Below are 25,840 nucleotides of genomic sequence, written 5' to 3'. Positions count from 1 at the left end.
TCCGCTAATGCAGTCAGGGCCAGGAGGTGATGTTACATAGCCGGCTGCACTCTCCCGCGGGTCCACGAGGCTGAGGCGTCCATATCTGGGACAGGTCACACACACCTTTCAGGCTGTATCTCAGCGGGCATAAGGCGCACAGCAGCACCAAACTGCTTAGGGGGTACACCAGGGGTTCCAACAGCAGCATAGGCTAGTACAACCTCTGAACCGGGCGCCAAGGATGGGAAACAGGAGAATTAATAGGGAGCTACAGCACTGTGCTGCCTACTCCGTGCCAAGCCACGCCCCCATTCCCCCTTCATGTTTCTGCTTGGCTATGCACTGTACCACAAAAAATTCCTAGTGTACGTGAGTACACTTGGCCAATAAAGCTGATTCTGATTCTGAAATACCTTTTTTTTTTTTTTTTTTTTTTATTCAAGCATGTATAGCCTTAAAACCTGGACTGTAATAGTGGAGTTAAGCTGGGTACACACTGGCCGATTAAAATGGCCATTCGATCTGACCGACATATATCTGAGCCAGTCGGCAATTGGTTGCACCCGGTGTGTCTGTGAACGACGTCATTCACAGACATATTGCATCGGCTGTGCAGCACAGCTGATGCCCGATATATCTGCTGTGTATAACAAGGTCTGAAGTCAAAGCTGGGCGGGCAAATTCAAATGCCTGTCCAGTTGTGATATCAGGACGACACATTGAGCAGCCAATCAGTAAGTGTGTATGCTTACCTGAATCGGCCATTCAGGCGGCGCAAATGCTGGGCAAGTCGCCCAGGTGTGTACTCTGCTTTAGCACTGTACTCTGACTGCTTTATTTGCTAATGTCTTTCTCTGGGTTCCACCTCTTACCAGTATGCATTCTGGGTTTTAAGTTTTTCTTGTTGGAAAAGCCCATGTCTTTCTGTCTGGAAATCTTTAAATTTTTCAAATCTGCCTTTGTTGTTCATTCCAGATCCTCATATTGTGCTCATTTTTGTCAGACCTGACTTTGCTCAGATATCCTATATTCATTGGCTTCATTCAGTCTGGTTGTTAAAAACAAAATTTACCTAATAGTCCAGTAAAAATGGTGTTTTATGTAAAAAAAAAAAAAAAAAAAAATTCTTACAAATGAAGTAAAGTAATTATAGACTATGTACTGACATGTAGATACCATTTAAATTCAATTTGGAGCTCTGTAGCCAAGTTTTCATAAAATCAAATATCAAAAGGACGAGCAGAAGAGGGTGATTGCTAATGATGGTAGTGTGGGACGAGGAGGAGCAGCTCTACCTCCTCTAGTTCAGGAGTTCTAACTCATTGGATGGTTGAGGACAACCTAGGTCTAAAATAATTCTGGTTCCCCTCCCCCTCCCCCCCCTAAATGTCATGCAGTCATTTTGGTTTTTGCATTCTCTTATGCCATTGCATCAATAACTGGTATTTGTAGAGGAGGATGTCCGATTTCTCTTCTGAATTTATGGCAATTTGTTTTTGGGTTGGCAGCTAAATTCTGACCATTTGTGATTATGCTCAATTCATTTTTTTTATTTTTTTTTGTATCCAACAGAGAAACCCAGATCTATGAGGAGCTCTATAATTTTGCCTGTCCCAAGTTCCTCTCACCAGTGGTACCCAACTATGACAATGTCCACCCAAACTATCACAAGGAACCGTATCTGCAACAGCTCAAAGTCTTTCTGGATGAAGTTCAACAGCAGGCCCAGCTGTCCACCATCCGCAGGTGAGACTTCCTTCCAGCGACTAGGAGATTATAACTTTCATTTGTTTGTTTCCTAACTTCTCTCTTGCTTGCAGTTTTCTGAAATTGTACACTACCATGCCAGTAGCTAAACTGGCAGGATTCTTGGATATGCCAGAGCAGGAGTTCCGCATCCAGTTGCTTGTTTTCAAGCACAAGATGAAGAATCTGGTGTGGACTAGCGGTATTTCTGCACTGGAGGGAGAGTTTCAGTCTGCATCAGAAGTTGATTTCTACATAGATAAGGTGATCAAAAGTGGACAGGCTTGACGGAACAATCCATAAATCTTAATCTGTTTATTGAAATAAATAGCATTTACATTTTTAATCTCAAACACATTCTTTTACTACAGGACATGATTCACATCGCAGATACCAAAGTTGCTCGGCGCTATGGAGATTTCTTTATACGGCAGATACATAAGTTTGAAGAGGTAATTATTTGTCATTCTGATTTTTTGTTTTTCCCTTTTAATCCAGTTACAATCCATATCAAGATCTGTGCTGGTCACTTAATGCTGTGTTTATGTGTGTAGTTCCTGGTCGTTCAAATGTCTAGTAGAGAGTGCAGATAATCAGTGGGCAGCCCTTCACCTGTTTGTCTGGGGGGTTTTTCACCTTGGTAATCTATTTTGATTAGATGGGTGTTTTAATACCAAAATTTCTCAGCAGCAGTAGGGGAGGGACTGGGGGACAAAAGCAATGGGGTTAGCTTCCACTTATTAGAAGGCAGGACAGTGAGGTAAACAGTTGATGCTTCACGATGTATTTAGAAACTAACAATCCAGCCGACACTTCCCTATTCATTCATTGGTGTGCTCTTAATGCAGTATTTTAGGGATCTGCAATTCAGGCAGCAGCATGCTTACGTAAAAAGATCTGTAGACACCAGGAGGATGTTGAAGGTAAACTAGCAGATCTCAAACATATAGTTAAGTCTTCTCTTTCTAATAAGTCAATTTACCGTGCTCTTCTCAAGGTCAGGGAAGAGTGGAATGTTCTGGTTTTGAAAGAGGTCAAACAATGCTTCACTGTCATACAGTACAAAGATTAGGCACAATAGTGAACATGGTAATTCTCTAAATAGAATGTATACAAAATGTGTTGTGATTTAATGAAAATGTCTATTTGAAGGAATATTTTTTTTTACATTTAAAAAATAAAATCTTCCGCTATACAATTGTTGGATATAGAGATATGTCCTGTCTGTCTCTGTCCTGTCTGTCTCTGTCCTGTCTGTCTCTGTCTGTCTATCCAGTGTGGTAGGCATTCAATTCAGTGTGATGCGTGCGATGTTCTGTTTCAAATGGCAGATTGCGTCCAACCACAAAGCAAGTTTTGCCTCGCCACCCCATGGAGGTGTGCATGAAAGCTTATGATGTCAGCAATATATGGCTGACGTGCATAGCCAAGTACTGCAGTGCTGCTCGGTAGCGCAGTGCTTAGAATTGAATACCCTCCTATCGGAGTGTATTTACCATTACCTGAGCCAAAGAGAAATGCTGGCTTTTACATAGGGACAAACTTAGTGCCGGCTGCAATGTCACTGAGCTGAATTTTAGGGCACCCTGCATCCCGCAGCAACCAGCAAAGTCATTTTGGTTTATTTCCAGCAATGTTTTATACTGTGCAACAGTCTGATTTTGGCTTTTATAGACCATTTTAGGTAGTTTTCCATTTTAGAAATATTTTTGTTTTCTAATTGTACATATTCTTTAATAAACCTAAAACAACTGTTACTCAAAATATGAATTTGTATATTGAAGTTGATTGTATCCATTAATCCGAATTATAATATACTGTAAACCATTTAACTCCTTAAGTGGCATGCCCATAAATCTTCCGGGCTTGCCAGGGATGACAGCGCTGGCAAACCCGGAAGATTTCCGGGCATATTACTTGCTGATGTCCCAGGGACAGTCGTGCAGCGTGCACGGCGCCCGGGAATCGGTATACTCTATTATGGAGTTTAGCCCGCCCCCTGGACTCCTATTGGCCGGGAGCCGGGCTTAGCAGTAAAATGCATTATGCTGATTCCCGGGTGCCGCAAGGCGGCCAGGAATCGGCGCTGGGGCTGGCTATCCCCGCGGGCGATCGTCGGGCAATTTAACTCGCCCTGCCCAGTCAGTTGCCCCTCCTGCACCTCAACCCTCCCCCACTTTCATATAAAAGCCCCCCCCCCCAGGGTGTTTTTAAATAAAAAAAAAACTTGCCACTGAAGGGGTTAATGCATTAGAAGTAATCTATTAAAACTAGTTCTGAATTGAGCATTATTTGATTGTGAATTACCGTGATAACTAAGCTGTGCTCTGCATTGAAATATTTTGTTTTACAGCTAAATAAAACCTTGAAGAAGATGAGCCAGAAACCTTGAAAAGAATCCACATAGACAAAATATTTATAAGGACTTAAGGGCAACCGACCGCATCAAACACTTTGCAATCAGTAATCATTGGATGGAAATGTTTTAATAAAATGCTCAAAATATTCTAATAGCAGTCTTCTGTTATTTTTACAGTCTATTTTTTTGTGTGTATACGTGACTGCAGGTGGGAAGTTTATTATGGTAAAATTCCACCTTAAGTGGCCATATTAAAGTAAACTGTACAATATAGTTCAAGAGTTGTTTGCATGTTAACTTAAGAATGCATCAGTCTGTTCTCATCCACTTATTAAACATAGTAGAAATAATGTGGATTCCAATACTTTCCTGAATCTACTTATGTTTATATATGGTTGCTACTACCAATTATTTGGTTTCCTTGTGTTGTCTTTTGTGTATTTTCCTGATGTAGAATCTACCATGTGAACATTCAGGTTTTGTTTTTTGTTTAATTTACATTTGATGTTTTGTGTACAATCTACAAAGAGAAAAGCTATGGCTTCTTTCATCTTTCTCTATCGTCCTAGTGGATGCTGGGGTTCCTGAAAGGACCATGGGGAATAGCGGCTCCGCAGGAGACAGGGCACAAAAAGTAAAGCTTTAGGATCAGGTGGTGTGCACTGGCTCCTCCCCCTATGACCCTCCTCCAAGCCTCAGTTAGATTTTTGTGCCCGGCCGAGAAGGGTGCAATCTAGGTGGCTCTCCTAAAGAGCTGCTTAGAAAAGTTTAGCTTAGGTTTTTTATTTTACAGTGAGTCCTGCTGGCAACAGGATCACTGCAACGAGGGACTTAGGGGAGAAGAAGTGAACTCACCTGCGTGCAGGATGGATTGGCTTCTTTGGCTACTGGACATTAGCTCCAGAGGGACGATCACAGGTACAGCCTGGATGGTCACCGGAGCCTCGCCGCCGGCCCCCTTGCAGATGCTGAAACGAGAAGAGGTCCAGAATCGGCGGCAGAAGACTCCTCAGTCTTCTTAAGGTAGCGCACAGCACTGCAGCTGTGCGCCATTTCCTCTCAGCACACTTCACACGGCAGTCACTGAGGGTGCAGGGCGCTGGGAGGGGGGCGCCCTGGGAGGCAAATGAAAACCTTTTTTGGCTAAAAATACCTCACATATAGCCTCCGGGGGCTATATGGAGATATTTAACCCCTGCCAGAATCCATTAAAGAGCGGGAGACGAGCCCGCCGAAAAAGGGGCGGGGCCTATCTCCTCAGCACACAGCGCCATTTTCCCTCACAGAAAGGCTGGAGGGAAGGCTCCCAGGCTCTCCCCTGCACTGCACTACAGAAACAGGGTTAAAACAGAGAGGGGGGGCACTAATTTGGCGTTAGAAATATATAAAAGATGCTATAAGGGAAAACACTTATATAAGGTTGTCCCTATATAATTATAGCGTTTTTGGTGTGTGCTGGCAAACTCTCCCTCTGTCTCTCCAAAGGGCTAGTGGGTCCTGTCCTCTATCAGAGCATTCCCTGTGTGTGTGCTGTGTGTCGGTACGTGTGTGTCGACATGTATGAGGACGATGTTGGTGAGGAGGCGGAGCAATTGCCTGTAATGGTGATGTCACTCTCTAGGGAGTCGACACCGGAATGGATGGCTTATTTAGGGAATTACGTGATAATGTCAACACGCTGCAAGGTCGGTTGACGACATGAGACGGCCGACAAACAATTAGTACCGGTCCAGACGTCTCAGAAACACCGTCAGGGGTTTTAAAACGCCCGTTTACTTTAGTCGGTCGACACAGACACGGACACTGAATCCAGTGTCGACGGTGAATAAACAAACGTATTCCTTATTAGGGCCACACTTTAAGGGCAATGAAGGAGGTGTTACATATTTCTGATACTACAAGTACCACAAAAGAGGGTATTATGTGGGATGTGAAAAAACTACCGTAGTTTTTCCTGAATCAGATAAATTAAATGAAGTGTGTGATGATGCGTGGGTTCCCCCCGATAGAAAATTATGGGCGGTATACCCTTTCCCGCCAGAAGTTAGGGCGCGTTGGGAAACACCCCTTAGGGTGGATAAGGCGCTCACACGCTTATCAAAACAAGTGGCGGTACCGTCTATAGATAGGGCCGTCCTCAAGGAGCCAGCTGACAGGAGGCTGGAAAATATCATAAAAAGTATATACACACATACTGGTGTTATACTGCGACCAGCGATCGCCTCAGCCTGGATGTGCAGAGCTGGGGTGGCTTGGTCGGATTCCCTGACTAAAAATATTGATACCCTTGACAGGGACAGTATTTTATTGACTATAGAGCATTTAAAGGATGCATTTTCTATATATGCGAGATGCACAGAGGGATATTTGCACTCTGGCATCAAGAGTAAGTGCGATGTCCATATCTGCCAGAAGATGTTTATGGACACGACAGTGGTCAGGTGATGCAGATTCCAAACGGCACAAAGGTGTATTGCCGTATAAAGGAAGAGGAGTTATTTGGGGTCGGTCCATCGGACCTGGTGGCCACGGCAACTGCTGGAAAATCCACCGTTTTTACCCTAAGTCACATCTCTGCAGAAAAAGACACCGTCTTTTCAGCCTCAGTCCTTTCGTCCCTATAAGAGTCATATCTGCCCAGGGATAGAGGAAAGGGAAGAAGACTGCAGCAGGCAGCCCATTCCCAGGAACAGAAGCGTTCCACCGCTTCTGCCAAGCTCTCAGCATGACGCTGTGACCGTACAGGACCCCTGGATCCTACATGTAGTATCCCAGGGGTACAGATTGGAATGTCGAGACGTTTCCCCTTCGCAGGCTCCTGAAGTCTGGTTTACCAAGGTCTCCCTCCGACAAGGAGGCAGTATGGGAAACAATTCACAAGCTGTATTCCCAGCAGGTGATAATCAAATTACCCCTCCTACAACAAGAAAAGGGGTATTATTCCACATTATATTGTGGTACTGAAGCCAGAAGGCTAGGTGAGACCTATTCTAAATCTAAAAAAATTTGAACACTTACAAAGGTTCAAATCAAGATGGAGTCACTCAGAGCAGTGATAACGAACCAGGAAGAAGGGGACTATATAGTGTCCCGAGACATCAGGGATGCTTACCTCCATGTCCAAAATTTGCCCTTCTCACTAAGGGTACCTCAGGTTCGTGGTACAGAACTGTCACTATCAGTTTCAGACGCTGCCGTTTGGATTGTCCACGGCACCCCGGGTCTTTACCAAGGTAATGGCCGAAATGATGACTCTTCTTCGAAGAAAAGGCGTCTTAATTATCCCTTACTTGGACGATCTCCTGATAAGGGCAAAGTCCAGGGAACAGTTGGAGGTCGGAGTAGCACTATCTCGGATACTGCTACAACAGCACGGGTGGATTCTAAATATTCCAAAATCGCAGCTGATCCCGACGACAAGTCTGCTGTGCCTAGGGATGATTCTGGACACAGTCCAGAAAAAGGTGTTTCTCCCGGAAGAGAAAGCCAGGGAGTTATCCGAGCTAGTCAGGAACCTCCTAAAATCAGTGCATCATTGCACAAGGGTCCTGGTAAAGATGGTGACTTCCTACGAAGCAATTCCATTCGGCAGATTTCACGCAAGAATTTTTCAGTGGGATCTGCTGGACAAATGGTCCGGATCGCATCTTCAGATGCATCAGCGGATAACCCTATATCCAAGGACAAGGGTGTCTCTCCTGTGGTGGTTACAGAGTGCTCATCTTCTAGAGGGCCGCAGATTCGGCATTCAGGATTGGATGCTGGTGACCACGGAGGCCAGCCCGAGAGGCTGGGGAGCAGTCACACAAGGAAAAAATTTCCAGGGAGTGTGATTAAGTCTGGAGACTTTTCTCCACATAAATATACTGGAGCTAAGGGTAAATTTATAATACTCTAAGCTTAGCAAGACCTCTGCTTCAAGGTCAGCCGGTATTGATCCAGTGGGAAAAACATCACGGCAGTCGCCCACGTAAATAGACAGGGTGGCACAAGAAGCAGGAGGGCAATGGCAAAAACTGCAAGGACTTTTCGCTGGGCGGAAAATCATGTGATAGCACTGTCAGCAGTGTTTCATTCCGGGAATGGAAACTGGGAAGCAGACTTCCTCAGCAGGCACGACCTCCACCCGGCAGAGTGGAAACTTCATCGGGAAGTTTTCCACATGATTGTAAACCGTTGGGAAATACCAAAGGTGGACATGATGGCGTCCCGTCTGAACAAAAAACGGGACAGGTATGCGCCAGGTTAAGAGACCCTCAGGCAATAGCTGTGGACGTTCTGGTAACACCATGGATGTACCAGTCGGTGTATGTGTTCCATCCTCTGCTTCTCATACCTAAGGTACTGAGACTTATAAGACGTAGAGGAGTAAGAACTATACTCATGGCTCCGGATTGGCCAAGAAGGACTTGGTACCCGGAACTTCAAGAGATGCTCACAGAGGACTTATGGCCTCTGCCGCTAAGAAGGAACTTGTTTCAGCAAGTACCATGTCTGTTCCAAGACTTACCGCAGCTGCGTTTGACGGCATGGCGGTGGAACGCCGGATCCTAAGGGAAAAAGGCATTCCGGAAGAGGTCATTCCTACCCTGGTCAAAGCCAGAAAGGAGGTGACCGCACAACATTATCACCACATGTGGCAAAAATATGTTGCGTGGTGTGAGGCCAGAAAGGCCCCACGAAGAAATTTCAACTCGGTCGATTCCTGCATTTCCTGCAAACAGGAGTGTCTATGGGCCTCAAATTGGGGTCCATTAAGGTTCAAATTTCGGCCCTGTCGATTTTCTTCCAGAAAGAAGTGGCTTCAGTTCCTGGAGTCCAGAAGTTTGTCAAGGGAGTATTGCATATACAACCCCCTTTTGTGCCTCCAGTGGCACTGTGGGATCTCAACGTAGTTCTGGGATTCCTCAAATCACATTGGTTTAAAACCAGTCAAATCTGTGGATTTGAAGCATCTCACATGAAAAGTGACCATGCTCTTGGCCCTGGCCTGGACCAGGCGAGTGTCAAATTGGTGGTTTTTTTCTCAAAAAAGCCCATATCTGGTTGTCCATTTGGGCAGGGCAGAGCTGCGGACTCGTCCCCAGTTCTCTCCCTAAGGTGGTGTCAGTGTTTCACCTGAACCAGCTTATTTTGGTGCCTTGCGCCTACTAGGGACTTGGAGGACTCCAGGTTGCTAGATGTTGTCAGGGCCCTGTAAATATAGGTTCCAGGACGGCTGGAGTCAGGAAAACTGACTTGCTGTTATCCTGTATGCACCCAACAAACTGGGTGCTCTTGCTTCTAAGCAGACTATTGCTAGTTGGATGTGTAATACAATTCAGCTTGCACATTCTGTGGCAGGCCTGCCACAGCCAAAATATGTAAATGCCCATTCCACAAGGAAGGTGGGCTTATCTTGGGCGGCTGCCCGAGGGGTCTCGGCTTTACAACTTTGCCGAGCGGCTATTTAGTCAGGGGCAAACACGTTGGTAAAATCCTACAAATTTGATACCCTGGCTAAGGAGGACCTGGAGTTCTCTCATTCGGTGCTGCAGAGTCATCCGCACTCTCCCGCCCGTTTGGGAGCTTTGGTATTATCCCCATGGTCCTTTCAGGAACCCCAGCATCCACTAGGACGATAGAGAAAATAAGAATTTACTTACCGATAATTCTATTTCTCGGAGTCCGTAGTGGATGCTGGGCGCCCATCCCAAGTGCGGATTATCTGCAATACTTGTACATAGTTACAAAAATCGGGTTATTATTGTTGTGAGCCATCTTTTCAGAGGCTCCGCTGTTATCATACTGTTAACTGGGTTCAGATCACAGGTTGTACAGTGTGATTGGTGTGGCTGGTATGAGTCTTACCCGGGATTCAAAATCCTTCCTTATTGTGTACGCTCGTCCGGGCACAGTATCCTAACTGAGGCTTGGAGGAGGGTCATAGGGGGAGGAGCCAGTGCACACCACCTGATCCTAAAGCTTTACTTTTTGTGCCCTGTCTCCTGCGGAGCCGCTATTCCCCATGGTCCTTTCAGGAACCCCAGCATCCACTACGGACTCCGAGAAATAGAATTATCGGTAAGTAAATTCTTATTTTTTCCCCTGTTATGGGTAAAGCAGGTGGCACATCCGCCCTCCCATCTTGTAGTCTTGGACCCGTCATTCCAGGCCTTTCCAACTAGACCTTCTGTCCCAGTGGTCGGGATCACACCTATTTCTCCATCGCCGGGTGCAACTGGCTCCCAAGACTCGCAGTTCTCTGGTTTGGTGAACAAGGTCATCCAACCTTTCCAAAGAGAGACTATTCACAATTTCAGACTGGGTTCTGCTCACCACGGATGCTAGTCTGAAAGGTTGGTGAGCAGTGACGTTGGATCATCAATTTCAGAGAAGATGGACTCAGGAATCTGCATTACCTATCAACATTCTAGAATTACGAGCAATCTACAACGCTCTCCGGTTGGCTCTTCCGTTATTACAGAATCAAGCAATCTGTGTACAGTCGGACAATGCCACAGCGGTGATATATATAAACCGACAAGGAGGCACTCGCAGCAGAGCGGCAACTAGATTAGTATCTTGCATTTTCCAGTGAGCTGAACAACACGCAGAGGCAGTATCTGCAGTGTTCATTCCAAGGGGTTGAAAAATGGGAGGCGGATTACTTCAGTCGTCAATATCTACATCCGGGAGAGTGGGTACTCCATCACCAAGTTTTTCAACTAGTAAACCAATAGGGTCTTCCGCAGATAGACCTCATGACGTCCAGACGCAATCACAAACTCCCTGGCTACATCTCCCACATGAGGGACCTGCAAGCGGAGGCAGTGGATGCCCTGACAGCTCCTTGGAATTACTTTGTATACCTATTCCCACCATTTCCACTGTTGCCTCGTCTTCTCAAACGGATCAACAGAGAGGGGTCACAGTGCTACTGGTGGCACCAGACTGGCTTCGCAGATCCTGGTACACAGATCTTCACAACCTGTTGACGATCCGTGGCCACTACCACTTTGAGAGGATCTTTAATAGCAAGGCCCTTTTGTCTATCTAGACTTAAAGCGGCTACCAGTCATTCCGGTTATGCTTCGAGCCAGAAAAGAAGTTACATCTCAGCAGTACTACCGGATCTGGAAGACTTGTGTTAAGTTGTGCGAGAATTGTAATGTTCCCTCTACATCGTTCAAGGTTTTGCGGCAGGCCTGCACTTGGGATCCTTGAAGGTACAGGTATCGGCATTCTTTCTCTTTCATCCACTAGGGGACACTGGAGTCCTATACAGTATGGGTGTGAAGCCTTGAACCGGAGGTGTGGCACAATCTTAAATTAGCATTGTCTGCACAGCCGGCTCCTCCCCCTTCACATCCCTCAGTTTGAAAAATTGTGCTGGAGTCACAATACGTGGAGCACTTGAGCTCCTGACAAAGACTAACAGGGGGGCTGCGTAACCCTAATAAAGGGGGGACAAAGCTACCTCAGGTCAGAGAGACAAAGATCCCTATTGAAGGGACCTGCATCTCTCCACAGGAGATCCTCCAAAATAGTGGGTACTGGTCGTATAAATTAGACTAGGGTCTTTCAGTAGTAAAAGTTTTTTTTTTTTTTTCTTTTCTCTTCCTCTTATAGCTTGCTGTTAACTCCCCTTTAGAGAAACTGATTAGGAAAGGGCAGAGCAGACAGAGTATGGCCGGCGCGTGGGAGCCCTAGTGCGGCGCGGGAGCTCTCTGTGACTCACCCTGTCTTTCCCTGTCAGCAATAGCAGCAAGTATTTAAGCCCATCGCCGGAGAGGAACACAGGCGCCGCTACGGGAGACGGACCCGTCGCGCGCGCCAGCCGGCGGCTCCAGGGTGCGCTGCACATGGGGGAAGACTCGGTACAGAGGGAGAGCACAGGCGCCACTACGGGAGATGGACCCGTCGCGCGCTGTGTAGCGGCCACAGGGGACCAGTAAATGCAAAAGCACTATATGTTAAATACAGTGCGGCACACATATATATTTTATATTTCTCTGACGTCCTAGTGGATGCTGGGAACTCCGTAAGGACCATGGGGAATAGCGGGCTCCGAAGGAGGCTGGGCACTCTAGAAAGATCTTAGACTACCTGGTGTGCACGGGCTCCTCCCACTATGACCCTCCTCCAAGCCTCAGTTAGATTTCGTGCCCGGCCGAGGTTGGATGCACACTAGGGGCTCTCCTGAGCTCTTAGAAAGTAATAGTCTTAGATTTTTTTATTTTCAGTGGCAACAGGCTCACTGCAGCGAGGGACTAAGGGGAGAAGAAGCGAACTCGCCTGCTTGCAGCCGGATTGGGCTTCTTAGGCTACTGGACACCATTAGCTCCAGAGGGATCGACCGCAGGCCCAGCCTTGATGTTCGGTCCCGGAGCCGCGCCGCCGTCCCCCTTACAGAGCCAGAAGCAAGAAGATGGTCCGGAAAATCGGCGGCATGAAGACTCTGTCTTCACCAAGGTAGCGCACAGCACTGCAGCTGTGCGCCATTGCTCCTCTCACACACTTCACACTCCGGTCACTGAGGGTGCAGGGCGCTGGGGGGGGTGCCCTGAGGCAGCAATAAAAACACCTTGGCTGGCTAAAATACCTCAATATATAGCCCATGGGGCTATATATGAGGTAAATACCCCTGCCAGAATTCCATAAAAAGCGGGAGAATAGGCCGCGAAAAAGGGGCGGAGCCTATCTCCTCAGCACACTGGCGCCATTTTTCCCTCACAGCTCGGCTGGAAGGAAGCTCCCTGGCTCTTCCCTGCAATCTATAGTACCAGTAAGAGGGAAAAGAGAGGGGGGGCATTAAATTTGGCTATATATATATATATATATATATATATATATATATATATATATATATATATATTTTATTGAAAGCAGCTATTAGGGACATAACTAAGTTAGTCCATATATATATATATATATATATATATATATAGCGCTCTGGTGTGTGCTGGCATACTCTTACTCTGTCCCCCCAAAGGGCTTTTTGTGGGTCCTGTCCTCTGTTGAGCATTCCCTGTGTGTGTGGAGTGTGTCGGTACGGCTGTGTCGACATGTTTGAGGAGGATAATGATGTGGAGGGGGAGCGGATGCCTTTAGCAGGGATGTCACCCCCTGGGGGGCAGACACCTGAGTGGATGAGTTTATGGCAGGAAATGAGTGCACGTATAGACTCCTTACATAAAAAATTTGACGACATGCCGACTGTGGGACAGCCGAGTCTTCAGCTCGTGCCTGTCCAGGTGTCTCAAAAGTCATCAGGGGCTCTGAAACGCCCGCTATCTCAGATGGCACAAGTAGATGTCGACACGCATACTGACACCAGTGTCGACGACGATGAGTCAAATTTAATGCCCGTTAAGGCCATTCACTGCATGATTGAGGCAATGAAAGGTGTTAAATATTTCTGATTTACATCCAGGTACCACAAAAAAGGGTATTATGTTTGGGGAGAAAAAACTACCTGTAGTTTCTCTGACGTCCTAGTGGATGCTGGGACTCCGTAAGGACCATGGGGAATAGCGGCTCCGCAGGAGACAGGGCACAAAATAAAAGCTTAAGGATCAGGTGGTGTGCACTGGCTCCTCCCCCTATGACCCTCCTCCAAGCCTCAGTTAGATTTTTGTGCCCGGCCGAGAAGGGTGCAATCTAGGTGGCTCTCCTGAGCTGCTTAGAATAAAAGTTTAGTTTAGGTTTTTTTTATTTTCAGTGAGTCCTGCTGGCAACAGGCTCACTGCATCGTGGGACTAAGGGGAGAAGAAGCGAACTCACCTGCGTGCAGAGTGGATTGGGCTTCTTAGGCTACTGGACATTAGCTCCAGAGGGACGATCACAGGTACAGCCTGGATGGGTCACCGGAACCGCGCCGCCGTCCCCCTTACAGAGCCAGAAGAGACGAAGAGGTCCGGTGAAATCGGCGGCAGAAGACATCCTGTCTTCAGACTAAGGTAGCGCACAGCACCGCAGCTGTGCGCCATTGCTCTCAGCACACTTCACACTCCGGTCACTGAGGGTGCAGGGCGCTGGGGGGGAGCGCCCTGAGACGCAATATAACAGTATATACCTTAGGTGGCAAAAAGAATACATCACATATAGCTCCTGGGCTATATGGATGTATTTTAACCCCTGCCATTTTTACACAAAAAAGCGGGAGATAAGGACGTCGTGAAGGGGCGGAGCCTATCTCCTCAGCACACAAGCGCCATTTTCCCTCACAGCTCCGCTGGAAGGACGGCTCCCTGACTCTCCCCTGCAGTCCTGCTTCAGAATCAGGGTAAAAAAGAGAAGGGGGGGCATTTTTGGCAGCAAATAACGATAATAACAGCAGCTATAAGGGAATAACACTTATATAAGGTTATCCCTGTATATATATAGCGCTGGGTGTGTGCTGGCAGACTCTCCCTCTGTCTCTCCAAAGGGCTAAGTGGGGTCCTGTCCTCTATCAGAGCATTCCCGGTGTGTGTGCTGTGTGTCGGTACGCGTGTGTCGACATGTATGAGGAGGAAAATGATGTGGAGGCGGAGCAGTTGCCTGTGTTGGTGATGTCACCCCCTAGGGCAGGCTTTTTCAACCAGTGTGCCGTGGCACACTAGTGTGCCGCGACCAGTTGCAAGGTGTGCCGCGGAGCCAGAGCAGCTTCAGAGTGAACTGTTGGCTCAGTTTCTTCTTAGAGGATCAGTCGTGCTCCGGCTGTGACGTATGCCTTGAAGACGCGGCGGTGTGATATCATAGGTCACGGCCGCCGCGTCTCACGACCCAGGCAGCCCACCCGACTGCATACACATCTTCCAGTTCCTGCCTGCATACACAGCTTTCCTTGCCCACCCACATCCACACCTGCCTGCTGCTCAGTATTCGCAGCACTCCACTATGAACAATCCCCACCACTGAGGGACAGGAAGGAGGACAGCTGACCGGTAGGGGCTAATATTTGTTGTTGTTTTTTTCTCCTGTGGGGAACAATAGGATTTATGTGGGGAAAATAAGGATTTATGGGGGGAACAATGTGAAGAATTCATGTGGGGAGCAATATGATTTATGTGGGGAGCAATGTGATTGTTTTTTCTGTGTAGGCCAATGTATGTGTGGATTTTTTTTTACTATGAGGGCCAAAGTGTGTTTTTTGGTTTTTTTTACTGTGGGGAACTGATGGTGTGCCTTGGCAATTTTAAAATATTGTTCGGTGTGCCGCGAGTAAAAAAAGGTTGAAAATCACTGCCCTAGGGAGTCGACACCTGACTGGATGATTGTATTTAAACAATTAAGTGATAATGTCAGCAATTTGCAAAAAACTGTTGACGACATGAGACAGCCGGCAAATCAATTAGTGCCTGTCCAGGCGTCTCAGACACCGTCAGGGGCGCTAAAACGCCCGTTACCTCAGTGGGTCGACACAGACCCTGACACAGATACTGAGTCTAGTGTCGACGGTGACGAGACAAACGTAATGTCCAGTAGGGCCACACGTTACATGATCACGGCAATGAAAGAGGCATTGAACCTTTCTGACACTACAAGTACCACAAAGAAGGGTATTATGTGGGGTGTGAAAAAACTACCAATAGTTTTTCCTGAGTCAGAGGAAATAAATGAGGTGTGTGATAAAGCGTGGGTTTCCCCCGATAAAAAACAGCTAATTTCTAAAAAATTATTAGCATTATATCCCTTCCCGCCAGAGGTTAGGGCGCGTTGGGAAACACCCCCTAGGGTAGATAAGGCGCTCACACGTTTATCTAAACAAGTAGCGTTACCGTCTCCTGATACGGCCACCCTCAAAGAACCAGCTGATAGAAGGCTGGAAAATATCCTAAAAAGTATATACACACATACTGGTGTTATACTGCGACCAGCAATCGCCTCAGCCTGGATGTGCAGTGCTGGAGTCGCATGGTCGGATTCCCTGACTGAGAATATTGATACCCTGGATAGGGACAATATTTTGTTAACTATAGAACATTTAAAGGATGCATTGCTATATATGCGTGATGCACAGAGGGATATTTGCACCCTGGCATCAAGAGTAAGTGCTATGTCCATCTCTGCCAGAAGAGCGTTATGGACGCGACAGTGGTCAGGGGATGCGGATTCCAAACGGCACATGGAAGTATTGCCGTATAAAGGGGAGGAGTTATTTGGGGCTGGTCTATCGGACCTGGTGGCCACGGCAACGGCTGGAAAATCCACCTTTTTACCCCAGGTCACTTCACATCAGCAGAAAAAGACACCGTCTTTTCAAACTCAGTCCTTTCGTTCCCATAAGTACAAGCGAGCAAAAGGCCACTCCTTTCTGCCCCGGGGCAGAGGAAGAGGAAAAAGACTGCACCATGCAGCCGCTTCCCAGGAGCAGAAGCCCTCCCCTGCTTCTGCCAAGTCTTCAGCATGACGCTGGGGCTTTACAAGCAGACTCAGATATGGTGGGGGCCCGTCTCAAGAATTTCAACGCGCAGTGGGCTCACTCGCAAGTGGATCCCTGGATTCTACAGGTAGTATCGCAGGGGTACAAACTGGAATTCGAGGCGTTTCCCCCTCGTCGGTTCCTGAAGTCTGCTTTACCAAAGTCTCCCTCCGACAGGGAGGCAGTTTTGGAAGCCATTCACAAGCTGTATTCCCAGCAGGTGATAATCAAGGTACCCCTCCTGCAACAAGGAAAGGGGTATTATTCCACGCTGTTTGTGGTACCGAAGCCGGACGGCTCGGTGAGACCAATTTTAAATCTGAAATCCTTGAACACTTACATAAAAAGGTTCAAATTCAAGATGGAGTCACTCAGAGCAGTGATAGCGAACCTGGAAGAAGGGGACTATATGGTGTCTCTGGACATCAAGGATGCTTATCTCCACGTCCCAATATACCCTTCTCACCAAGGGTACCTCAGGTTTGTAGTACAAAACTGTCATTATCAGTTTCAGACGCTGCCGTTTGGATTGTCCACGGCACCTCGGGTCTTTACCAAGGTAATGGCCGAAATGATGATTCTTCTACGAAGAAAAGGCATTTTAATTATCCCTTACTTGGACGATCTCCTGATAAGGGCAAGATCCAGGGAACAGTTAGAAGTCGGAGTAGCACTATCTCAGGTAGTGTTACGTCAGCACGGGTGGATTCTAAATATTCCAAAATCGCAGCTGATTCCAACGACACGTCTACTGTTCCTAGGAATGATTCTGGACACAGTCCAGAAGAAGGTGTTTCTCCCGGAGGAGAAGGCCAGGGAGTTATCCGAGCTAGTCAGGAACCTCCTAAAACCAGGCCAGGACTCAGTGCATCAGTGCACGAGGGTCCTGGGAAAAATGGTGGCTTCTTACGAAGCGATTCCATTCGGAAGATTCCATGCAAGAACGTTTCAGTGGGATCTACTGGACAAATGGTCCGGATCGCATCTGCAGATGCATCAGCGGATAACCCTGTCGCCAAGGACAAGGGTGTCTCTCCTGTGGTGGCTGCAGAGTGCTCATCTACTAGAGGGCCGCAGATTTGGCATTCAGGATTGGATCCTGGTAACCACGGATGCCAGCCTGAGAGGCTGGGGAGCAGTCACACAGGGAAGGAATTTCCAGGGCTTGTGGTCAAGCATGGAAACATCTCTTCATATAAACATTCTGGAACTAAGGGCCATTTACAATGCCCTAAGTCAAGCAAAACCTCTGCTTCAGGGTCAGGCGGTGTTGATCCAATCGGACAACATCACGTCAGTCGCCCACGTAAACAGACAGGGCGGCACGAGAAGCAGGAGGGCAATGGCGGAAGCTGCAAGGATTCTTCGCTGGGCGGAAAATCATGTGATAGCACTGTCAGCAGTGTTCATTCCGGGAGTGGACAACTGGGAAGCAGACTTCCTCAGCAGACACGACCTTCACCCGGGAGAGTGGGGACTTCACCCAGAAGTCTTCCACCTGATTGTAAACCGTTGGGAAAAACCAAAGGTGGACATGATGGCGTCACGTCTAAACAAAAAACTGGACAGATATTGCGCCAGGTCAAGGGACCCTCAGGCAATAGCAGTGGACGCTCTGGTAACGCCGTGGGTGTACCAGTCAGTGTATGTGTTCCCTCCTCTGCCTCTCATACCAAAAGTACTGAGAATCATAAGAAGGAGAGGAGTAAGAACTATACTCGTGGTTCCGGATTGGCCAAGAAGGACTTGGTACCCGGAACTTCAAGAGATGCTCACGGACGAACCGTGGCCTCTACCTCTAAGAAAGGACCTGCTACTGCAGGGGCCTTGTCTGTTCCAAGACTTACCGCGGCTGCGTTTGACGGCATGGCGGTTGAACGCCGGATCCTGAGGGAAAAAGGCATTCCAGAAGAAGTCATCCCTACTCTGGTCAAAGCCAGGAAGGACGTAACCGCAAAACATTATCACCGCATTTGGCGTAAATATGTTGCGTGGTGTGAGGCCAAGAAGGCCCCTACAGAGGAATTTCAACTGGGTCGTTTCCTTCATTTCCTGCAAACAGGACTGTCTATGGGCCTAAAATTAGGGTCCATTAAGGTTCAAATTTCGGCCCTGTCGATTTTCTTCCAGAAAGAACTGGCTTCAGTACCTGAAGTTCAGACATTTGTAAAAGGGGTGCTGCACATACAGCCTCCTTTTGTGCCTCCAGTGGCACCTTGGGATCTCAATGTTGTGTTGAGTTTTCTAAAGTCACATTGGTTTGAACCACTTTCCACTGTGGACTTAAAATATCTCACATGGAAGGTGTCGATGCTGTTAGCCTTGGCTTCAGCCAGGCGTGTGTCAGAATTGGCGGCTTTATCATATAAAAGCCCTTACTTAATTTTTCATTCTGACAGGGCGGAATTGAGGACTCGTCCTCAATTTCTACCTAAGGTGGTTTCTGCATTTCACATGAACCAACCTATTGTGGTACCTGCGGCTACCAGGGACTTAGAGGACTCTAAGTTGCTTGACGTTGTCAGGGCCTTGAAAATATATGTTTCCAGGACGGCTGGAGTCAGAAAATCTGACTCGCTGTTTATCCTGTATGCACCCAACAAGCTGGGTGCTCCTGCTTCAAAGCAGACGATTGCTCGTTGGATTTGTAGTACAATTCAGCTTGCACATTCTGTGGCAGGATTGCCACAGCCAAAATCAGTAAAAGCCCATTCCACAAGGAAAGTGGGCTCATCTTGGGCGGCTGCCCGAGGGGTCTCGGCTTTACAACTTTGCCGAGCAGCTACTTGGTCAGGGGCAAACACGTTTGCTAAATTCTACAAATTTGATACCCTGGCTGAGGAGGACCTGGAGTTCTCTCATTCGGTGCTGCAGAGTCATCCGCACTCTCCCGCCCGTTTGGGAGCTTTGGTATAATCCCCATGGTCCTTACGGAGTCCCAGCATCCACTAGGACGTCAGAGAAAATAAGATTTTACTTACCGATAAATCTATTTCTCGTAGTCCGTAGTGGATGCTGGGCGCCCATCCCTAGTGCGGATTGTCTGCAATACTTGTATATAGTTATTGTTACAAAATTCGGGTTATTATTGTTGTGAGCCATCTTTTCAGAGGCTCCTTTGCGTTTATCATACTGTTAACTGGGTTCAGATCACAAGTTGTACGGTGTGATTGGTGTGGCTGGTATGAGTCTTACCCGGGATTCAATATCCTTCCTTATTATGTACGCTCGTCCGGGCACAGTATCCTAACTGAGGCTTGGAGGAGGGTCATAGGGGGAGGAGCCAGTGCACACCACCTGATCCTTAAGCTTTTATTTTGTGCCCTGTCTCCTGCGGAGCCGCTATTCCCCATGGTCCTTACGGAGTCCCAGCATCCACTACGGATTACGAGAAATAGATTTATCGGTAAGTAAAATCTTATTTTTTCCCCCGTCAGATGAATTAAATGAAGTGTGTGAAGAAGCGTGGGCTTCCCCTGATAAAAAATTGGTAATTCCTAAGAAGATACTAATGGCGTTCCCTTTCCCGCCAGAGGATAGGTTACGTTGGGAAACACCCCCTAGGGTGGATAAAGCGCTCACATGTTTGTCTAAAAAGGTGGCACTACCGTCCCAGGATACGGCCGCCCTTAAGGAACCTGCTGATAGAAAGCAGGAGGCGATTCTGAAGTCTGTATATACACACTCAGGCATTATACTTAGACCAGCTATTGCGTCAGCATGGATGTGCAGTGCTGCCGCTGCGTGGTCAGATAAACTGTCAGAAAATATTGACACATTAGACAGAGACACGATTCTGCTAACAATTGACCATATCAAAGACTCGGTCTTATACATGAGAGATGCACAGAGGGAAATCTGCCGGCTGGCATCTAAAGTAAGTGCATTATCCATCTCTGCTAGGAGATGCTTATGGACTCGCCAGTGGACTGGAGATGCAGATTCCAAAAGGCACATGGAAGTTTTGCCTTATAAAGGGGAGGAATTATTTGGGGATGGTCTCTCCGACCTAGTTTCCACAGCAACGTCTGGGAAGTCAGCATTTTTACCCCATGTCCCCTCACAGCCTAAGAAGGCGCCATTTTATCAGGTTCAGTCCTTTCGGACCCAGAAAAACAAGCGGGGAAAAGGAGGGTCTTTTCTGTCTAGAGGCAGAGGTAGGGGAAAAAGGCTGCAGCAAACCGCAGGTTCCCAGGAACAAAAGTCCTCCCCCGCTTCCTCTTCCAAGTCCGCCGCATGACGGTGGGGCTCCACAGGCGGAGCCAGGTACGGTGGGGGCCCGCCTCATGAATTTCAGCGATCAGTGGGCTCGCTCACAGGTGGATCCCTGGATCCTTCAAATAGTATCTCAGGGATACAAGCTGGAATTCGAGGCGGCTCCACCCCACCGGTTCCTAAAATCTGCCTTGCCGATTGCTCCCTCAGACAGGAAGGCGGTGCTAGCAGCGATTCACAAGCTGTATTCCCAGCAGGTGATAATCAGGGTACCCCTACTTCAACAAGGCCGGGGTTACTATTCCACACTTTGTGGTGCCGAAACCGGACGGTTCGGTGAGACCCATTTTAAATTTGAAATCCTTGAACACATACATAAAAAAATTCAAGTTCAAGATGGAATCGCTCAGGGCGGTTATTGCAAGCCTGGACGAGAGGGATTACATGGTATCCCTGGACATCAAGGATGCTTACCTGCATGTCCCCATTTACCATCCTCACCAGGAGTACCTCAGATTTGTGGTACAGGATTGCCATTACCAATTCCAGACGCTGCCGTTTGGACTCTCCACGGCACCGAGGGTATTTACCAAGGTTATGGCGGTAATGATGATACTCCTTCGAAAAAAGGGAGTTTTAATTATCCCATACTTGGACGATCTCCTAATAAAGGCACGATCCAGGGAACAATTGTTAGTGGGAGTAGCACTATCTCAGGAAGTGCTGCGCCAGCACGGCTGGATTCTGAATATCCCAAAGTCACAGCTGGTCCCCACGACACGTCTAATGTTCCTGGGAATGATTCTGGACACAGTCCAGAAAAGAGTGTTTCTCCCGGAGGAGAAAGCCAGGGAGTTGTCTTCTCTAGTCAGAGACCTCCTAAAACCAAAACAGGTATCGGTGCATCACTGCACGCGGGTCCTGGGAAAGATGGTAGCTTCTTACGAAGCAATTCCATTCGGCAGGTTCCATGCCAGAATTTTTCAGTGGGACCTGTTGGACAAGTGGTCCGGATCGCATCTTCAGATGCATCGCTTGATAACCCTGTCCCCAAGAACCAGGGTGTCTCTTCTGTGGTGGCTGCAGAGTGCTCATCTTCTGGAGGGCCGCAGATTCGGCATACAGGACTGGGTCCTAGTGACCACGGATGCCAGCCTACGAGGCTGGGGGGCAGTCACAAAGGGAAGAAACTTCCAAGGACTATGGTCAAGTCAGGAGACTGCCCTTCACATAAATATTCTGGAACTAAGGGCCATTTACAATGCCCTAAGTCGAGCAAAATCCCTGCTCCTACACCAGCCGGTGCTGATCCAGTCAGACAACATCACGGCAGTCGCCCATGTGAATCGACAGGGCGGCACAAGAAGCAGGATGGCAATGGCAGAAGCCACAAGAATTCTCCGATGGGCGGAGAATCATGTACTAGCACTGTCAGCAGTGTTCATCCTGGGAGTGGACAACTGGGAAGCAGACTTTCTCTGCAGGCACGACCTCCACCCGGGAGAGTGGGGACTTCATCCAGAAGTCTTCCAAATGATTGTAAATCAATGGGGTCGTCCACAGGTGGACATGATGGCGTCCCGCCTAAACAAAAAAACTAGAGAGGTATTGCGCCAGGTCAAGAGACCCTCAGGCGATAGCTGTGGACGCTCTAGTGACACCGTGGGTGTACCGGTCAGTTTATGTGTTCCCTCCTCTACCTCTCATACCAAAGGTATTGAGAATAATAAGAAAGCGAGGAGTAAACACAATTCTCGTGGTTCCGGATTGGCCAAGAAGAGCGTGGTACCCGGAACTTCAAGAGATGATCTCAGAGGACCCGTGGTCTCTGCCGCTCAGACAAGACCTGCTACAGCAGGGGCCCTGTCTGTTCCAAGACTTACCGCTGCTGCGTTTGACGGCATGGCGGTTGAACGCCGGATCCTGAAGGAAAAGGGCATTCCGGAGGAAGTCATTCCTACGCTTATTAAAGCCAGGAAAGAGGTCACAGCAACTCATTATCACCGCATATGGCGGAAGTATGTTGCATGGTGTGAGGCCGAAAAGGCCCCAACGGAGGAATTTCAACTAGGTCGATTTCTGCATTTCCTGCAAGCAGGAGTAAATATGGGCCTAAAACTGGGCTCCATTAAGGTACAGATCTCGGCTCTGTCGATTTTCTTTCAAAAAGAACTAGCTTCAGTACCTGAAGTTCAGACATTTGTGAAAGGAGTGCTGCATATTCAGCCCCGTTTGTGCCCCCTGTGGCACCTTGGGATCTCAACATGGTGTTGAGTTTCTTAAAATCACATTGGTTTGAACCACTAAAAACCGTGGATCTGAAATATCTCACGTGGAAGGTGGTTATGTTATTGGCCTTGGCTTCTGCCAGGCGAGTATCAGAATTGGCGGCTTTGTCCTGTAAAAGCCCTTATCTGATTTTCCATATGGATAGGGCAGAATTGAGGACTCGTCCCCAGTTTCTCCCAAAGGTGGTGTCAGCGTTTCACCTGAACCAGCCTATTGTGGTGCCTGCGGCTACTAGGGACTTGGAGGACTCCAAGTTGCTAGACGTTGTCAGGGCACTGAAAATATGTTTCCAGAACGGCTACAGTCAGAAAATCTGACTCGCTGTTTATCCTATATGCACCCAACAAGCTGGGTGCTTCTGCTTCTAAGCAGACTATTGCTCGTTGGATTTGTAATACAATTCAGCTTGCACATTCTGTGGCAGGCCTGCCACAGCCAAAATCTGTCAATGCCCATTCCACAAGGAAGGTGGGCTCATCTTGGGCGGCTGCCCGAGGGGTCTCGGCTTTACAACTTTGCCGAGCTGCTACTTGGTCAGGGGCAAACACATTTGCAAAATTCTGTAAATTTGATACCCTGGCTGAGGAGGACCTGGAGTTCTCTCATTCGGTGTTGCAGAGTCATCCGCACTCTCCCGCCCGTTTGGGAGCTTTGGTATAATCCCCATGGTCCTTACGGAGTTCCCAGCATCCACTAGGACGTCAGAGAAAATAAGAATTTACTCACCGGTAATTCTATTTCTCTATCGTCCTAGTGGATGCTGGGGTTCCTGAAAGGACCATGGGGAATAGCGGCTCCGCAGGAGACAGGGCACAAAAAGTAAAGCTTTACGATCAGGTGGTGTGTACTGGCTCCTCCCCCTATGACCCTCCTCCAAGCCTCAGTTAGATTTTTGTGCCCGGCCGAGAAGGGTGCAATCTAGGTGGCTCTCCTAAAGAGCTGCTTAGAAAAGTTTAGCTTAGGTTTTTTATTTTACAGTGAGTCCTGCTGGCAACAGGATCACTGCAACAAGGGACTTAGGGGAGAAGAAGTGAACTCACCTGCGTGCAGGATGGATTGGCTTCTTTGGCTACTGGACATTAGCTCCAGAGGGACGATCACAGGTACAGCCTGGATGGTCACCGGAGCCTCGCCGCCGGCCCCCTTGCAGATGCTGAAACGAGAAGAGGTCCAGAATCGGCGGCAGAAGACTCCTCAGTCTTCTTAAGGTAGCGCACAGCACTGCAGCTGTGCGCCATTTCCTCTCAGCACACTTCACACGGCAGTCACTGAGGGTGCAGGGCGCTGGGAGGGGGGCGCCCTGGGAGGCAAATGTAAACCTATTTTTGGCAAAAAATACCTCACATATAGCCTCCGGGGGCTATTTGGAGATATTTAACCCCTGCCAGAATCCGTTAAAGAGCGGGAGACGAGCCCGCCGAAAAAGGGGCGGGGCCTATCTCCTCAGCACACAGCGCCATTTTCCCTCACAGAAAGGCTGGAGGGAAGGCTCCCAGGCTCTCCCCTGCACTGCACTACAGAAACAGGGTTAAAACAGAGAGGGGGGGCACTAATTTGGCGTTAGAAATATATAAAAAAGATGCTATAAGGGAAAACACTTTTCTCTAACGTCCTAGTGGATGCTGGGGACTCCGTCAGGACCATGGGGAATAGCGGCTCCGCAGGAGACAGGGCACAAAAGCAAGCTTTTAGGATCACATGGTGTGTACTGGCTCCTCCCCCTATGACCCTCCTCCAAGCCTCAGTTAGGTTTTTGTGCCCGTCCGAGTAGGGTGCAATCTAGGTGGCTCTCTTAAAGAGTTACTTAGAAAAAGTTTTTAGGTTCTTTATTTTCAGTGAGTCCTGCTGGCAACAGGCTCACTGCATCGAGGGACTTAGGGGAGAGATTTTCAACTCACCTGCGTGCAGGATGGATTGGATTCTTAGGCTACTGGACACCATTAGCTCCAGAGGGAGTCGGAACACAGGGCTCGCCCTGGGGTTCGTCCCGGAGCCGCGCCGCCGACCCCCCTTGCAGATGCTGAAGATGAAGAGGTCCGGAACCAGGCGGCAGAAGACTTTCAGTCTTCATCAGGTAGCGCACAGCACTGCAGCTGTGCGCCATTGTTGTCAGCACACTTCTCACAGCGGTCACGGAGGGTGCAGGGCGCTGGGGGGGGGCGCCCTGGGCAGCAATGTATAATACCTGTATGGCGAAAAATACATCACATATAGCCCTTGAGGCTATATGGATGTATTTAACCCCTGCCAGATATCACAAACTCCGGAGAAGAAGCCCGCCGAAAAGGGGGCGGGGCCTATTCTCAGCACACAGCGCCATTTTCCCTCACAGAAATGCTGGTGGGAAGGCTCCCAGGCTCTCCCCTGCACTGCACTACAGAAACAGGGTTAAAACAGAGAGGGGGGGGCACTGATTTGGCGATATGTACATATATTAAAATGCTATAAGGGAGGAACACTTATATAAAGGTTGTCCCTGGATAATTATAGCGTTTTGGTGTGTGCTGGCAAACTCTCCCTCTGTCTCCCCAAAGGGCTAGTGGGTCCTGTCCTCTATCAGAGCATTCCCTATGTGTGTGCTGTATGTCGGTACGTGTGTGTCGACATGTATGAGGTAAATGTTGGTGAGGAGGCGGAGCAAATTGCCTGTAATGGTGATGTCACTCTCTAGGGAGTCGACACCGGAATGGATGGCTTATTTATGGAATTACGTGATAATGTCAACACGCTGTAAGCCGGTTGACGACATGAGAGGGCCGGCGAACAAATTAGTATCTGTCCAGGCGTCTCAAACACCGTCAGGGGCTGTAAAATGCCCATTTACCTCAGTCGGTCGACACAGACCCAGACACGGACACTGA

At 48.2% G+C, this 25,840-nt stretch overlaps 1 protein-coding gene across 2 annotated transcripts in view; it reads left to right on the top strand.

Moving 5' to 3' along the window:
* EIF3L (eukaryotic translation initiation factor 3 subunit L) overlaps positions 1-4,239 on the top strand; it is a 47,800-nt gene extending 43,561 nt beyond the window's left edge. For both annotated transcript variants that reach the window (XM_063940567.1, XM_063940568.1), the window contains 4 exons: positions 1,555-1,728; positions 1,803-1,992; positions 2,100-2,180; positions 4,082-4,239. In XM_063940567.1, the coding sequence (XP_063796637.1) occupies positions 1,555-1,728; positions 1,803-1,992; positions 2,100-2,180; positions 4,082-4,120 (484 nt within the window). In that variant the 3' untranslated portion in view covers positions 4,121-4,239. The remainder of the gene's footprint in view (positions 1-1,554; positions 1,729-1,802; positions 1,993-2,099; positions 2,181-4,081) is intronic.
* Positions 4,240-25,840: the final 21,601 nt, after the last annotated feature.

This window comes from Pseudophryne corroboree, chromosome 9, assembly GCF_028390025.1.
Source record: "Pseudophryne corroboree isolate aPseCor3 chromosome 9, aPseCor3.hap2, whole genome shotgun sequence".
NCBI lineage: Eukaryota > Metazoa > Chordata > Amphibia > Anura > Myobatrachidae > Pseudophryne > Pseudophryne corroboree.
This window is presented reverse-complemented; position numbering and strand designations above follow the sequence as displayed.